Source organism: Girardinichthys multiradiatus, chromosome 5 (genome assembly GCF_021462225.1).
Source record: "Girardinichthys multiradiatus isolate DD_20200921_A chromosome 5, DD_fGirMul_XY1, whole genome shotgun sequence".
Taxonomy (NCBI): Eukaryota; Metazoa; Chordata; class Actinopteri; order Cyprinodontiformes; family Goodeidae; genus Girardinichthys; species Girardinichthys multiradiatus.
Window position 1 is genome coordinate 25,943,858 of NC_061798.1, and position 17,665 is coordinate 25,961,522.

The window sequence follows — 17,665 nt, forward strand, 5'->3', positions numbered from 1 at the left end:
TGTTCTTGAGTGTGCATTAAGTTTAAATTGCAACACCAAAACCTTATTTCAAATCCCAACTACAGTGAAGATGCTAATGGCAATAGCAGAGTGGTTGTTTTGTGTGATTGAAGGAACATTATACTCTACCCGCGTTCTGTTAAATTTCTTATTTCTGCAAATGCACAAGCATTTTTAGAGGTTTTTGCTTCATGGTATAGTATTAGTGCCCCCTCATTTCTGCCGGGATAAAAAAAAAAACATCACCGGTGGGAGGGTTTAAAATGCTTGTTCCTATTAACAGGGGAGATGGAAGAGAGACTGGGCAACAAAGAGAAGAGAAAAATAAAAAAAATATGAGAAAAGCCAAGAATTGGAGTCCAAATATAAAAAGAAATATTCAATGCAGAAGAAGTTTGAACATCTTTAGGTGGAAGAAGTTTGAACAATTTCTTCCACCTAAAGATAATAAGAGACATTTTTTCATTGCTTTCATTATTTGTCTCCAAAACTATTTAAAATGCTATCATCATTGGACTAAATTAAGCTTGGGAAGATAAGAACAAAAAGAAAACTGTTAATTGGAATGGATTTCCTTGAAATCCTGCTGATGAAATACTGCTGACCCTTTTTCTTCAAGTCCCCTCCTTCAAACGCAGAAAATAACCCCTCTTCACTGCACACAAAAATGACACCATAAACCCAGCTGCTGATGAACTCTTGACAACAGCCCTCCAGAGACAACAAAAGAGTTTCACAAAAATAAAAATGAAAACAAAAAAAACACTTTGAAGAGAAGAACAACGAAGAAGAAGGAGAGAAACTGAAGGCAAAGCCTTCTTAAGATGTCACTCAGGAGATTATATAAATCCAGAGTTCTTAGTCCACTGTCTGATAGCTGCTTAGTATGTGCCAGCACTGCACTAAATGCAGTTTAAAAACGCATAAAGACTTTCCAGCAAACAAAATAGCATTTTCATACAAAGATTTGACAATGCATAAGATGACAAGAAATGGAGGGAAACAGGGAAGATATTCTGTAATTTTGATTAGAAATGAGAAAAAAACAGTAAATGCTCACAATGGCAGAGCTGCTTTCTACTGAACATCCAATGACAAAATCCAATACTTTGATTCCAACAGGATCCTGAATGCACATCACATGGACATATAACATGTGAACATTTAACACGGCCGGATGTCTTTCATGTGGAGAATGAAGAAAAGACAACCACGGGTGCCTCTCATTTTTATCTGCATTTATCGTATTTACTGTCCCTCCTTACTTTGATCCATATTTTGAAGTAATATTACTTCAAAGAGTTTTTTTTTAGAATACTTCTTACCTTATTAAACAATAAACACATGGGGAATGATAAAGATAAAAATATTTTATTTAAAAAGCTCAATATGTTTTACGAGAAACACATTTTATCAACAGGACGTTTGAAATATGAGATATTTTGACAATAAATAAACAAAAGGAGCATGAAAAATTTCCATATCTAATGAATGGTTAAATTCAGTTTTTATTTATATAGCGCCAATTCACAACACATGTTGTCTCAAGGCACTTCACAACAGTCAGGTACATACATTCCAATTAATCCTAACCATTGAACATTGCAGTCAGATTCAGTTATTTATTCAAATTGGATAAAAAGTTTTTCTGTCTAAGGAAACCCAGCAGATTGCATCCAGTCAGTGACTTGCAGCATTCCCTCCTCCTGGATGAGCATGTAGAGACAGTGGACAGTCACTGGCGTTGACTTTGTAGCAATCCCTCATACTGAGCATGCATGTAGCGACAGCAGAGAGGAAAAACTCCCTTTTAACAGGAAGAAAACTCCGGCAGAACCAGGCTCAGTGTGAGCGGCCATCTGCCACGACCGACTGGGGGTTTGAGAGAACAGAGCAGAGACACAAAAAGAACACAGAAGCACTGATCCAGAAGTACCTTCTATGGGAAGGAAAAGTAAATGTTAATGGATGTAGCTCCTTTGGTCGTTTCACCTAGAAAGAATGAACAGATCAACTCTGAGCCAGTGTTCAAGGTTAGAGTCTGAAAGAGAGCACATATAATTAGTTACAGTAAAAGCTCAGTCAATTTCCATGTCTAGGAGAGAGAAAGGGTTCAACATTAAAGACAGGGCTATGTGGATCATCGGTAGAGGGTGAGCATTAAGTTGTTGCCAGCAGAAGCTCGGACGATTCCCCTCTCCAGAAAGGTGTCACAGGCAGACACAGAGCCAGGCCAGGTGTAGCTTCTAGGAAGAGAAAAGAGAGAACAAGGTTAAAATCTGAAATAACAGCAAATAATGCAAAATTGGAGAGTAGTTTGAGAATGTAGCAAAGAGGGTGAAAGCGGTCGTTATGTCCTCCAGCAGCCTAAGCCTATAGCAGCATAACTACACAGATAGTTTCAGTTCAGATTATTTAGTTAAACTGCGCTTATTTACAACAATGTCGTCTCAAGGCACCTCACAAAGGGTCCCACTGATGGTCATTGTTATACTAAAAACCACAAGAATTGGGATACCTCTCTCTGTCAGACTGATTATAACCATCGGAAAAGAGAAGGGGTCATACAGGTAGCAGAAATGGAGGGTGTGTTTGCACCTCAACCATAACTGAGCCGGTTTAGGCTAAACCTGTCTCCCTCTTACTCCAACCAACAGGGAGGGAGGAAGGCTCCCTCCCTGGTAAACTAAGCCACTCTAACTATAAGCTTTATCAAAAAGGAAAGTTTTAAGCCTAGCCTTAAAAGTAGACAAGGTGTCCGCCTCACGGACTAAAGATGGGAGCTGGTTCCACAGGAGAGGAGCCTGATAACTAAAGGATCTGCCTCCCATTCTATTTCTAGAGACTCTAGGAACCATCAGTAAACCTGCAGTCTGAGAACGAAGTGCTCTGTTGGGAATATATGGAACAATCAGATCTCTGATGTATGATGGAGCTAGATCATTAAGGGCTGGTTCATACTATGAATGCAGTTCCTGCCGCTTCCCAGAGAAAAGGTTGCTACAGTTCAGCTTATTTATATAGCACAAAATCACAATAAATATCATGAACGCACTTTACAAGACAAAGAAATGTTGTTTATAGCCAGAAAATAATCAAATTAATTCAGATAAGTCTAGTAATAAAAATAGTTTTAAATTCAGTTATGTATATTCGGATTTGGTCGGATGTATAATACATTTTTACTCATATTGAGCATTAGATACAGTATATATTCACATGTGTTTGTGATTTTTATCCCTGCATTAATGTCTGACAGCTTCTCCACACAGAAACACAAAGGCATCAATGCTGGACCCAGCCGTCTACAGACCCTTTCACAAAACACTCTAAGGCAGGATCAGGGCTGGCGCCTTTTAGCTTTCCTCATATGTTTTGTCAAAGGACTCGATGTAGGTAGAAGCCAGCCTGGCTCTGTTACTCCCCTGACTTGCCAAGGTAGGTAGTGCAAAGCTCGCGTCAGCTGACTTGTTTAGGGGCAAACCAGCTTGGAGATCGAGGAAATTATGTATTCATATGGTTTGTGGGACCATTCATTAGCAAGATTTACAAGCGTTAGGAAGGCTCAGAAATAATTTCCAATGAGAAGAATAAACAGTAAGTATGCGATTTAAATTTGAAGCATTTTGGTTGTGGTGAAGAGAGAGCTGAGCCGAAAAGCTCTCGATTTACCGGTCGGTCTACGTTCCTACCCTCACCTATGGCCATGAACTTTGGGTCATGACCGAAAGAACGAGATCCCGGATACAAGCGGCTGAAATGAGTATCCTCCGTGGGGTGGCCGGGCACTCCCTTAGAGATAGGGTGAGGAGCTCGGCCATCCGGGAGGGGCTCGGAGTAGAGCCGCTGCTCCTCCACATCGAGAGGAGCCAGTTGAGGTGGCTCGGGCATCTATACTGGATGCCTCCTGGACGCCTTCCTCGGGAGGTGTTCCAGGCACATACCACCGGGAGGAGGCCCAGGGGACGGCCCAGGACACGCTGGAGGGACTATGTCTCTCGGCTGGCCTGGGAACGAGGAGCTGGAGGAGGTGTCTGGGGAGAGGGACGTCTGGGCGTCTCTGCTGAGTCTGCTGCCCCCGCGACCCGGTCCCAGATAAAGCGGAAGACGACGAGGACGAGTACGAGCATTTTGGTTGTCCAAAACAGGATTGCTAAACTAAGTTCGACTATTACTATTTTAAAAAGAAAGATATGGGGGGGCTTTTGACTAGTTTTTATGAGTAGTGCGGATGCCACTGTTAGTGTTCTTGTCATTTTCAAAGCTGTGCTGGATATTGTTGTGTCTGTGATTTATAAACAGCCAGAGGGAGCTCAGTGGCAGCTCATCTTCACTCAGTATTATGAAAATGTTTTGTAAAAGGACTTACGGAAGAGTAATTTGTCAGACAGAGAAATGGTTTTCCAGATAATTACAGTCAGCATCTAACTTTAAATCAATTAAATGTTTACAGACTAACTTTATATACGTACCAACTTTGAGCTAGGAGCTAATGAACTGCTGTTAGAATCTTGGACCGAGTTTCTGGTGATAGTCTGAGGCTACTTTACTTGCAACTCTCCATTAACAATAAGTGAGTGAGAATTAAAAGATGGATAAATGATGGTAGGTATGGTTATATCGCAGCAGCGCAGCTCCCAATTAGGATATCAGCTCTAAAAGAAGTTTGGAAATTCTCTTTATGTCTTTCTTATCACTCCTCCAAAAATCCCCCGTATTTGCATGTTACATTAACTGCGTTAGCCTGCATACTTGTTTTCCTTGAGGAGTGTGGATTTTTTTCATTTTTATACATGCATTGCCTTGCAAAAAATTTGCATTCCATGAACTGTTTCACATCTTAGAAAGATAGATTATCTTTATTGTCCGCAGGAAATTTGTCTTGAGTACAGACACTGGCTACTCTTCAAATATAATATCTTTGAAAAATTACACAACATTCACACTTATATCCACTTTCTCCCACTACATGTAACATATTATCTAAGTACTGAAATATAAAATTAATAAAACAAATACAGTACAGTAAAAACATGGTAATACAGTTTAAAATCCTATTGATCATAACCTGTACTTTTGTGATCACAGTTTGGCTATTTAAGGCTTAATGGAGCGTAGGACCAATGAGTTTTTGTAGAGATTCAATCTGCATGCAGGAACTCTGAAGGAAGAAGATTCTGTGAATGAAGGATGTGAGTGGGGTCTGAGATATTTTCTGGGCCTTTCTGATTATTGTTTCCATAAGGATGGTCTGAAGTGAGGGATGACTCCCATTAACTTCGTAGCTCCGTGTGTGAGTCGGGTCAGTTGGGCCTTCATTTTGGACAGACAGGTTACAAAACCAGGCTGAGATGCTGTACATAATGATACGCTCTATTACGGCATGGTAATAGAGCAGCATGCGGAGGAAATGCAGTCGCTGCTGACATAGTCAACCTGAGAAGTCCATGTAAGACTGTTGTCTATTTGTATTCCACGGTATTTGTATGAATCCACCTGGGCAATATTATGGATGACCAACAGTAAGTCTCCTACTAACTTTGGGTCGAAGATCATTTCCTGTGTTTTTTGGACATTGAGAATCAGCAAATGTTCCTCGCACCACTGGACAACACCTTGGAGGATGCTGGTAGGTCTTTAAATATGATTAAACTGAGACGAGACAGCAAATGGCTGTATCATCAGAGAACTTAAACATGTAGTGTGGGTGTATTAGAGGTGCAGCCAATAGTATATAAGTGAACAGGACAAGTGAACTGACACACCCCTGGAGGGTGCCGGTACTGACGGTGAGAGAATCAGAGAGGGTCCAGTTCCCCATGACATGCTGGGAAGTGAAACCTCTGATGATGCATGGGTCAACATTCATTTGTTTCAGTTTAGTCAAAAGGACATCGGGTTGGAGAGGGACACCCTTGACACCCTCAAGCAAGAGGGTAAGACACAGAAAGACATTTCCGAACGAATAGGCTGTTCCCAGAGTGCTGTATCAAGGCACCTCAGTGGGAAGTCTGTGGGAAGGAAAAAGTGTGGCAGAAAACGCTGCACAACGAGAAGAGGTGACCGGACCCTGAGGAAGATTGTGGAGAAGGGCCGATTCCAGACCTTGGGGGACCTGCGGAAGCAGTGGACTGAGTCTGGAGTAGAAACATCCAGAGCCACCGTGCACAGGCGTGTACAGGAAATGGGCTACAGGTGCCGCATTCCCCAGGTCAAGCCACTTTTGAACCAGAAACAGCGGCAGAAGCATCCTGACCTGGGCTACAGAGAAGCAGCACTGGACTGTTGCTCAGTGGTCCAAAGTACTTTTTTCGGATGAAAGCAAATTCTGCATGTCATTCGGAAATCAAGGTGCCAGAGTCTGGAGGAAGACTGGGGAGAAGGAAATGCCAGAAGTCCAGTGTCAAGTACCTACAGTCAGTAATGGTCTGGGGTGCTGTGTCAGCTGCTGGTGTTGGTCCACTGTGTTTTATCAAGGGCAGGGTCAATGCACCTAGCTATCAGGAGATTTTGGAGCACTTCATGCTTCCATCTGCTGAAAAGCTTTATGGAGATGAAGATTTCATTTTTCAGCACGACCTGGCACCTGCTCACAGTGCCAAAACCACTGGTAAATGGTTTACTGACCATGGTATCACTGTGCTCAATTGGCCTGCCAACTCTCCTGACCTGAACCCCATAGAGAATCTGTGGGATATTGTGAAGAGAACGTTGAGAGACTCAAGACCCAACACTCTGGATGAGCTAAAGGCCGCTATCGAAGCATCCTGGGCCTCCATAAGACCTCAGCAGTGCCACAGGCTGATTGCCTCCATGCCACGCCGCATTGAAGCAGTCATTTCTGCAAAAGAATTCCCGACCAAGTATTGAGTGCATAACTGTACATGATTATTTGAAGGTTAACGTTTTTTGTATTAAAAACACTTTTCTTTTATTGGTCGGATTAAATATGCTAATTTTGTGAGATAGACATTTTGGGTTTTCATGAGCTGTATGCCAAAATCATCCGTATTAAGACAATAAAAGACCTGAAATATGTCAGTTAGTGTGCAATGAATCTAAAATATATGAATGTTAAATTTTCATCACGACATTATGGAAAATAATGAACTTTATCACAATATGCTAATATTTTGAGAAGGACCTGTATTATCAAGCTCCACAGCCATATCACCAATTACTGTTTAATGTTCAGCAGAAAAATCATGATTATCAAACCGTCCATAAAAAGCATTGAGGCTTTTTATCGAGTTACAAAGCCAAATTTCAGTTTTTAATTGTGCTTTTATGTAACAGTCCAACACATAGTAGAGCATAAATTTGAGCTGGAAATGAAAAGATACATGGTTTTAAAACATTTAAACATTTAAAGTTTTGCCACAGACTCTCAGTTGGATTTATGTCTGGCCTTTAACTAGGCCATTCTAATACATGAATATGTTTTGATCTTGTAGCTCTGGCTGTATGTTTGGGGTTGTTGTCCAACTGGAAGACTAACCTCCACCCACTCTACAGTCATTTTGTGAAGCTAATTTTCTCTTCATTAGCTTCACATTCTCCTACTATGACGCTACTACCATGTTCTACAGTGGCGATGGTGTGCTCAGGTTAATGTGAAGTGTGAAGATTTCACACACATCTGACCAGTGCACCTTGTTCTACACGTTTGCTGTGTCCCTCCACGTGACATGTTGTAAAGTGAGAACAAGACTCCTGTGTGCTTATTTTGACTCTCTTATATCCACTCTTCCATAAAGGCTAGATTTGTGGGATGCAGGACTAACACGTGTTGACAAATCTCTCTAATTATTGTTCAAAGCTAGGGATATTGTTTTATAAACTAACCCTGCTTTAAACACAACCTCTCGGGCCTTCACCGAGTTAATAAACTACACACAGCTGGACTTTATTAATTAGGTGACTTCTGAAGCTGAGTGAAGCTGACACCCCACCCACGTTAAAAATCTCAGCAAATAGACTGGATGGTCAGTGCTCGGTTTGTGCAGGTTTGTGCCCTTACAATTTTCGTTTCAATTCGTGCAGTTAGTTTTTTTTTTAGAAATATCAGAGTAAAAGTGTTAAATTTGCATGAATGCCACACTTTTCAGATGTTAATTTGTAAATACCATATAAAATAGCAACCACAGCCCAGACAATGCTGCAGCTTATTTATTTAGTTGAGGGAGATGAAGCAAATTTTACAAACAATGAGTGGAGGTGCAGAGGAATAAAAGAGAAGACTGTAGCTTCAGCTAGTTAGGGTTGAAAGCATTTACAATTAATGCATTCAACTGTATATTTTCAATTATTCAACTAAATGTGCAGAATATGTCAATACCTTGTATATAGAAAGCAAGTTGCTGATGCTTCATGAGCAGTGCAGTTCTGGATTAAGTTGTGAAAACTGATTCAGACAAGAAAATTGGATGTCTTAGAGTTAAGGCAGTAATTATGGCAGACGTAAAGTTTAATCAATGCATCCATAATTAAATTACAGGACATGTGGAGATCCACCATCTTTGAAGCCTTTACTGTCTCGCTGACATTTAGACGGGGGATGAGTTGCATTAAGTAACAGAAAACAAGAGAAGGTTTTATGGATCGTGTTGAAGTCTCGTGTTAGGAAGCCATTTGGCCTCCATTCTTCCCTGAGCATGCAAATGCTTTTAAAGCAGATTGAGAAAGAGAGAAACACAGAGGGAGGAAAAGATAGACAGGCATAAATGAGAAGGTATTCATCTCTCACACGGTGATGTATATTTATGATAAAAACATGCCTGTGGCAAATGCAGGGCATTCAACTGAGGAGGAAAACTGAAGACAAAAACAGAAAGGAGAACAGGGGAAACAGTCAGCTGAAGTAGAAAATCTGAACCTTGGAGACTTGTGAGTGAGGTAGCGTGTTGGGATCTTAAGATTGCAAAAGAAGACTACAAAGAGACAGAGAAGCAGCAGGAAATAAACTCAGCAGGTTACTTTTTTTACATTCTGCCAAGTAAACTGTTGTCCTTAATAGAGCTTTTCTTCTTTTCCCTTTATTATTTTTTGGGATATACTGTTGAAATCAAATACAGGTCCTTCTCAAAATATTAGCATATTGTGATAAAGTTCATTATTTTCCATAATGTCGTGATGAAAATTTAACATTCATATATTTTAGATTCATTGCACACTAACTGAAATGTTTCAGGTCTTTTATTGTCTTAATACGGATGATTTTGGCATACAGCTCATGAAAACCCAAAATTCCTATCTCACAAAATTAGCATATTTCATCCGACCAATAAAAGAAAAGTGTTTTTAATACAAAAAACGTCAACCTTCAAATAATCATGTACAGTTATGCACTCAATACTTGGTCGGGAATCCTTTGGCAGAAATGACTGCTTCAATGCGGCGTGGCATGGAGGCAATCAGCCTGTGGCACTGCTGAGGTCTTATGGAGGCCCAGGATGCTTCGATAGCGGCCTTTAGCTCATCCAGAGTGTTGGGTCTTGAGTCTCTCAACGTTCTCTTCACAATATCCCACAGATTCTCTATGGGGTTCAGGTCAGGAGAGTTGGCAGGCCAATTGAGCACAGTGATACCATGGTCAGTAAACCATTTACCTAGTGGTTTTGGCACTGTGAGCAGGTGCCAGGTCGTGCTGAAAAATGAAATCTTCATCTCCATAAAGCTTTTCAGCAGATGGAAGCATGAAGTGCTCCAACATCTCCTGATAGCTAGCTGCATTGACCCTGCCCTTGATAAAACACAGTGGACCAACACCAGCAGCTGACACGGCACCCCAGACCATCACTGACTGTGGGTACTTGACATTGGACTTCTGGCATTTCCTTCTCCCAAGTCTTCCTCCAGACTCTGGCACCTTGATTTACGAATGACATGCAGAATTTGCTTTCATCCGAAAAAAGTACTTTGGACCACTGAGCAACAGTCCAGTGCTGCTTCTCTGTAGCCCAGGTCAGACGCTTCTGCCGCTGTTTCTGGTTCAAAAGTGGCTTGACCTGGGGAATGCGGCACCTGTAGCCCATTTCCTGCACACGCCTGTGCACGGTGGCTCTTGATGTTTCTACTCCAGACTCAGTCCACTGCTTCTGCAGGTCCCCCAAGGTCTGGAATTGGCCCTTCTCCATAATCCTCCTCAGGGTCCGGTCACCTCTTCTCGTTGTGCAGCGTTTTCTGCCACACTTTTTCCTTCCCACAGACTTCCCACTGAGGTGCCTTGATACAGCACTCTGGGAACAGCCTATTCGTTCAGAAATTTCTTTCTGTGTCTTACCCTCTTGCTTGAGGGTGTCAATAGTGGCCTTCTGGACAGCAGTCAGGTCTGCAGTCTTACCCATGATTGGGGTTTTGAGTGATGAACCAGGCTGGGAGTTTTAAAGGCCTCAGGAATCTTTTGCAGGTGTTTAGAGTTAACTCGTTGATTCAGATGATTAGGTTCATAGCTCGTTTAGAGACCCTTTTAATGATATGCTAATTTTGTGAGATAGGAATTTTGGGTTTTCATGAGCTGTATGCCAAAATCCTCTGTATTAAGACAATAAAAGACCTGAAATATTTCAGTTAGTGTGCAATGAATCTAAAATATATGAATGTTAAATTTTCATCATGACATTATGGAAAATAATGAACTTTATCACAATATGCTAATATTTTGAGAAGGACCTGTATTTGTATACTGTACAAATGGTCACATAGCATCTGTATTTTTCGTTTTCTTACATTAAATCGGTTGGTTAGCCAAGATTACAAAAATCATCTCTATTTGCTACCCTGCAAGGATAGGAGACATGCCAAAGGTATAGTTCCATCTTACCCATTGACTGCAGATGAAATGATTATAACTCTTAATTGACAATATATTCAATTCAATTCAAAAATACTTTATCAATCCCAAACGAAAATTAAATGTTGTTATAGCTCATATTATGCAGATTTCTTCAAAAAGCCGTTGTAGATGCTAATGGCTGTGGTCTGGAAGGATCTCCTGTAGGTGTGTCTTAAAGCAGATCTGAAGAAGCCTCTGACTGAAGACACTCTGCTGTTGTACAACAGTCTCATGAAGAGGATGCTCAGGGTTTTCCTTAATGTTCTTCATTTTACAAAGAATCCTTCTTTGCACAGTAATCTCCAGAGGTTCTAGAGGAGTCCCCAGAACTGAGCCAGCCTTTTTATCAGCTTGTTGAGCTTTTTCAAGTCCCTGGTTCTGATGCTGCTACCCCAGCAGATGATGGCAGAATAGATCACACTTTCCACAACAGACTTATAGAAGATATGCAGCATCTTGCTGCAAACCCTGAAGGACCTAAGATAATAACAGGAGATTGTACATACACTAAGATTAGAATCGCTTGAAACAATTTGAGAAAGCCCTGATGATTAAAGCGATGTCATGGCTTTGCGAGCTTCACGTGACTTACTTTACAACATTTTGGTTGAATGGAGGTAAAGCTGTAGATGTAAGGGAACACCTTAAACATTTAAAGAAATCAGCCAAGATATTAGGAAGAAAACTATGGACCTCTGACAGGTTGGTGGCTCTTGGTGTAGGAACCAAGTGCAGACAGACAGGCAGCAGCAGGAGAAGTTGAGTGGAGACGATTTAATGGATAAAAACAAACATAAACTTACAGGCAGGTGGAGACAGTTGTAGCCATGAACATAGATTGGCTTGGCAAGAATAATAGTCATGGACAACAGAATAAACCCACGAGGAGCAAACAAAATTGAGGAGTATATATATCCAGGTGAAACAAGGAGACTGATTGGCATGGTCCAGGTGGACTGAATTACACTGTGGCAGAGGCAGAGAATGAAGACAAAACATGATTGGTCTAAGGAAAGAAACAATGACAATTAAACAAGAAACTAAAAGTAAAGGAAATGAACTAAAGCACCACATGGAAAACATAAGCAATCATGAACAAGATCCAAAGCAAAACTCAAACACCTTAAAATCATGACAGATCTCCACGTCTGTTTATTCGTTGGGTCTATTTTACACATGCCTGAAGGTGCCAAGTTTATACATTTCAAACATTGTGGGAATGTCAAGTCATCAAACAGTTCAGGTTCTGTGCCCCAGAGTGTTGCTGCCAGATGTGCAAATCAACCCCAGAACAAAGCAAAAGAACATGCCGGCTGAAGCTGGTAAGAGTCATTATTCACACTAAAATAAGTGCTGTTCTGACAAAGGCTGAAAGGCCACTGAGCAAGAAGGAAGCCATTACTCCATAAGTAACATAAAAAGCCAGATTACACTTTACAAAAAACATTTAATCGAATTTCATGTCAGACAGTGAGAAAATGGTTATGTGTTTGTTTATACAGTTAATCTAAACATCTGTTTCAATCTGAAACATATGAAATCCATCTGAAAAACATGTTTCCCCTGTAAAAGTTTAGCTGGAATATCCCTTAAGATAGGCTGGCCAGAAATTTGGTTTCTTGAATTTAAAAAAAGCTTCATTGAGACAAATCGCTTTTTTTTCTTTTCTTAATAGTGCTGTTGTGCTTTTCTCATTGGAAGATGTATGGCTCATCATAACTGTGTGTAAATCTAACCCTAAATGAGTCAGAATCTAGGCTTGTTGGTTCCAAAAAGAACTGCTAATTAAACCATCACACCCATTTTTTTTCACCAGTCATCTGGAGAAAAGGAGCATCCTATATATTTGGGATTGAGACAGGTTATGTTAAAATGCCTTTTTAAAGAAATGTACAAAATATAAAGGAAACTGAGGTGAATCAGCCCAATTCTCCCAAACAATTGTGAATTCTAACAAGCATGTTGCATGCAGATGAAACAGCGAGGGCTGCAGCAGGATGTATCGTTGTGACTCAGTTTAAAAAAAATATATACCACACGCCCTTCTGTTCTGTGTTGCTGCTTTATAAATATTACTGTGACTTAAACCTTGTTACCACACAGCTGCACAAACACGCACCACAGCTCACTGGATCATCAGCCATGCATTCAGATAGCCTCTGTGTGGACACAATGAGCAGTTAAGCAAACATGCCCACATTATTTAGCCTTAAAACAACCTTAAGCGACTCTTTTATGGAAATGATGTCTCTATTTACTTTTTGTATGTACATCTGTGAATTTAATGCAAAAACAAATTGCACAGTAAAATTTATTTGACATACCGCAGCTGTGAGAAAATAAGATGAGATATCCATTTTATGTGAGGAACAACCATCACATTGATCACTCAGTTGCAGTAAATCAGTCTGTGGTCTGACGTTGCATAATACATGAGTGTGGTGCACTCCTAGATGGACTTGCAGAAACATTTTCTGCATTAGGAAAGATTGCTGAGTGCACACATGGTGAAAGTTTACTGGTTTAGAACAAGGGACGGTCTGTTTTGTGTGGCTAAAAATTGTACTGAGAGGAAATATTTTTGTGACTCCAGGATTCTCTGAAACAAACATACAGTACTAACCTCATCCAGCAGGGGGCGTCCAGAAGTCATGTGGTTAATTCTGAATGTCACATTCCAATAACAAAATGCTTAAAATGTGTTAATAATTAATTTATGATTATTAACTCATTAAATAAATTAGTTATTATCACAACCTTTAGCCTATTGCTTTTACCAGAAGCAATTATTTAAATGCTTTTGTTTTCCCTTTAGGCTCATCATGTTTTCTTGTTTGTTGTTAAGTCTGGTCCTTAAAAGTCAGGATTGAACTGGACTATATGTAGTTAGATCTGAATCTAACTATATGATTAGACTCGATTGAATTGATCTGAAGTAAAGTTTCTCATGATTGTATTCCGTACGATTGGAGATTAATTGAATGGCGTGTTGCAAACTGGGTTACAGAATCCATCTAAATAATATTTAAATGGAATTGAAGCTTTGTTCATTTCTGTTTCTTTGGTGCATTATTTACTGTTTTGATCTAGTAATGACACATATTTATTTATTTATTGTGGTACTTTTGTGCCTCCTTACTTTTGGATCTTATTTCATATTAGAGGCAGAGGAGTTTTTCACAGGAATACCAAATTCACAAAAATAAAGGAAATAAATTCTCATGTGAAAAGATCCCAAGAGGACACGAAAGGGACTCCACAAGGACAAAAAACAACCACAAAATGTAACACCAGCACTAAACACTAAATGAAATGGTTGACATTGTCTTCGACAGACACCAAAATCGCACCAAAAAGGGGAGCAAAACAGTTCAGCAAAAAGATCTATGTAATGAAACAGCAACCAGCAAGAGATGCAAAAATAATATCAATTCCCTGAAAAACATAAACTTGTACAAAAACAACAAAAAAGTAATTGAAAAATAACTAATAACAAAAACATATAAACTCTAAGACTCAGATGAAACGTGAAGAAAGTGGGACGAAATACATAATCCCAACAGCACAGACAAGAAAGTCAAATCTCTGGACATTAAAAACATGACAGAACGTGACTATTATAGTGTCTCTTTTTGGTACAGGTTATACCAGGGGAGGCAATTGATTTACCTCAATATTTTATTAACTATATAATCAACCACAGTACATTTCAACTAATGTAAGAATTTGCCAAGTGGTCTGAATTACTCCTAGAGGACTTGTGTGTTTAGCAGCTCCTGAAATCAGAGGGACAGGGTTACAGTTGCTACAATGATGTAGAATAAGTTTAGAGGAAGTTTCATTCATTATGAGTCTTTGAAGACAGAAAGAGGCAATATTCTTTTTAGGGTTAAGCATGAAATAATGTGTGAGGCTGATAAACCAGAAGAAAGCCACCATACATTAATCAGATAGCTGCTGTTTATGCCCCAGGAGGAAATGTTTACCATGAAGCTTTGATTTTTCACAGCATCACAATGCTTGTGCATCGTGAGTGTTCCTGCAGTTCAGAACCAAGCTCTCAGCTCTGCAGTGGTCGGCAATTACAATTCTGGATGAATTCCAAGATCATTTTTCTTTATCCCACCGTTTCCCTACAATCCTACTAAACCCCACCCCCGTTTCTCTACTCTTGAGCCTTATTCACTTTATTTTATTTTTGCCCTCATGATCCAGTTTATTTTCTTCTCTTCCCACTAGTGCCCCCTCTTTTCAGCCCTACCTTGCATCATACGTCTATTTTTCCCTTCCTTCCCTTCCTACTTTTGCTCCTATTTAACTCAAGAATCTTTTCTGGTGTTCTTCATTTCTTCCCAAATCGGCTCTTTAGGTCATCCTTCAGTCAGACCCCTGTTTCTGGCCATCTTTGCTTCTTTACATTTCAAGTCTAATTTTCTTGAAAACAAACCTTCTCCTATAACCAGTATTTGAACAAAAGCTTAATGAAAAACAGTGTGTGCAGATCAAAATTTGTCAACAATCGACGTATGATAGCTTACACCATGAGCAAAAACTCATGAAAGCTATTTCATATTTGAGCTATAATCATAAGTAAGGTCATCAGATATATGCTGTGACATTCAGTGCTGTGAGAAGGTTTTTAAATCATATGCCTTCAGCTGATTCAGTCTCCTATCTGAAGACTTCCTATTTACCCTCTGCCAGAATAAACAATGTAGGCACATGCCCTGCATAAATCATTACCTCACCAAGGGAAAAAAACAGCGGGGAACACGTCCTCTAAAGAGATTATGAATCTGTTTTGGTTTCATAAATTCTTGCCTCTGAGCAAAATTTGCAATCATCCAAATTCATTTGCTTTCACTGTCATTCTGTATTCCATTTCAGTGACCCAATTTATGTCAATCGGAGCAGTTTTATTGTCAATTAAGATCTGAATGCGCTGTTTGATGTTTAGTTATGAAAATTACATTCAAAAGAGTTTTGAGAAGAAACGCTTTCCACGTTTGAAACGTTATTGGATGAGTCTAAAACTTCCAGCGGCCCAAAAAATTTAAACAAACTCACGAGAGGGATTCAGTGTGGTCACGAAGAAACGATGAAACAGACTCAATCGCACAAAGCGCATAATATATTGCTCATTCACCCAATCAATTCAATCTAAACTCATGGTCTGCCTTCAAAAGCATAAAATCTGGTGGATCTGCAGTCCTGCTTTAGGCAAACACCACTTACCTTTAGTCTGAAAATCAATCAGAAGAAACAGCAAAGTCCACCACAAGAACGGCTTCATCTCTCCCTCCTGTGTGCCTAAGGGATCGCCTTCACTTGAAAAAAAGACCAGGACAGCAGTCGGTGTAATCAATGAGAGAAATAAATAAAGCAGAACAGCATGGGGAAATGTTCCGTGTCTTCCCCGGTGCCGTCGCTGTGGCCGTGCGCTCCTGAATCCAAACTTGACTTGATTCGTCCCTCCCCTGTGAACGCTCAGCTCCCCTCTGGCGCATCCACTCTGACTGCCAACACAGGGAGGGATTTAGATCAGGTAGAGGGAAGAAATAGATGCAATCTTTAAGTTTAAACTTAGGAATGCAGTCTCACTAATTTCTGAGACTTGTTTCGTGTTCTTGTAAGTTTCTGCGTTAAAGTGTTGTCAGATCTAAAAATTAACGACTTGTGAAAGCAGAGAGAAATAAAATAAAAAAAAGGCTCGTTTCAGCACCACTGAGAGCGCAGTCCATGGTCCTGACATGACTTTTGAATTTCTTTTCACTTAAAACTGCTGTTAATCGTTGGTCTGTAGCGCAATCACTGCATTTCACGATTCCCTCCAGCTGAGGTTAGATGAAGAGCGTCTGGCATGCGGTGTCTGTTCTCAGCCACTAAACAGCAGCACTGCGCCGCGTTGCGCTGAGAAGTCTTATTTAGATGCTCCCTGTGAGCTCCCCTTGTGTCTGTTTAACAGCTTCTAGATTATCCTGATTGGGTTAATTTTAGCCACTGATTTTATATGCTCAGTTTAACGTCACCTAACAAACTGGGGCGAAATGCGACCCCAAGCCGAGCTGAGAAAAATGCTGAAGAGAGTTAAGAGAAAGAAACCGACAGTGTTGGGTGTTTTAAGCCAAACATAATCTTAATGATTGTTCCAAAGTATGATTTATGTTATTGTTTAGCTCAGTTTTAACCTATACCTTTAACAGAAATTTTACAAATATTATCTCATCAACATTATTTTAAAGATCCATGCCCCCTGAGGCTTTTCACATTTTCTGACGTTACAACCACGAACCTCAATGTACTTCTTTTGAATTTTAAGTGATAGACCAATACGTACCTGTGTGGTACATGGAAAGAGTAACATGGGTTTCATTAGTTGTTCTTTTTTTTCTTTTTTTTTTAACAAAAAACCCAACCTGAGACATGTGGCCTTTACATGTATTCACCCCCACTTTAAAATGACACCCAAATATAAAAAAAAAAACAGTGACCTCCCTACTGTTTTCATGCCCTCCACAAATATTTTTGAAAAAAGCACAAGAAAAATAGTACAGGTCCTTCTCAAAATATTAGCATATTGTGATAAAGTTCATTATTTTCCATAATGTCATGATGAAAATTTAACATTCATATATTTTAGATTCATTGCACACTAACTGAAATATTTCAGGTCTTTTATTGTCTTAATACGGATGATTTTGGCATACAGCTCATGAAAACCCAAAATTCCTATCTCACAAAATTAGCATATCATTAAAAGGGTCTCTAAACGAGCTATGAACCTAATCATCTGAATCAACGAGTTAACTCTAAACACCTGCAAAAGATTCC

General features: G+C 39.8%; 1 protein-coding gene across 2 annotated transcripts in view; it reads right to left on the reverse strand.

Moving 5' to 3' along the window:
• Positions 1-16,299, reverse strand: part of chrna6 (cholinergic receptor, nicotinic, alpha 6) — a 31,179-nt gene extending 14,880 nt beyond the window's left edge. The window contains exon 1 of one of the 2 annotated variants that reach the window (XM_047364256.1): positions 16,070-16,299. In XM_047364256.1, the coding sequence (XP_047220212.1) occupies positions 16,070-16,127 (58 nt within the window). In that variant the 5' untranslated portion in view covers positions 16,128-16,299. The remainder of the gene's footprint in view (positions 1-16,069) is intronic. The other variant, XM_047364255.1, reaches the window with a different exon arrangement.
• Between the last annotated feature and the right edge of the window lie 1,366 nt (positions 16,300-17,665).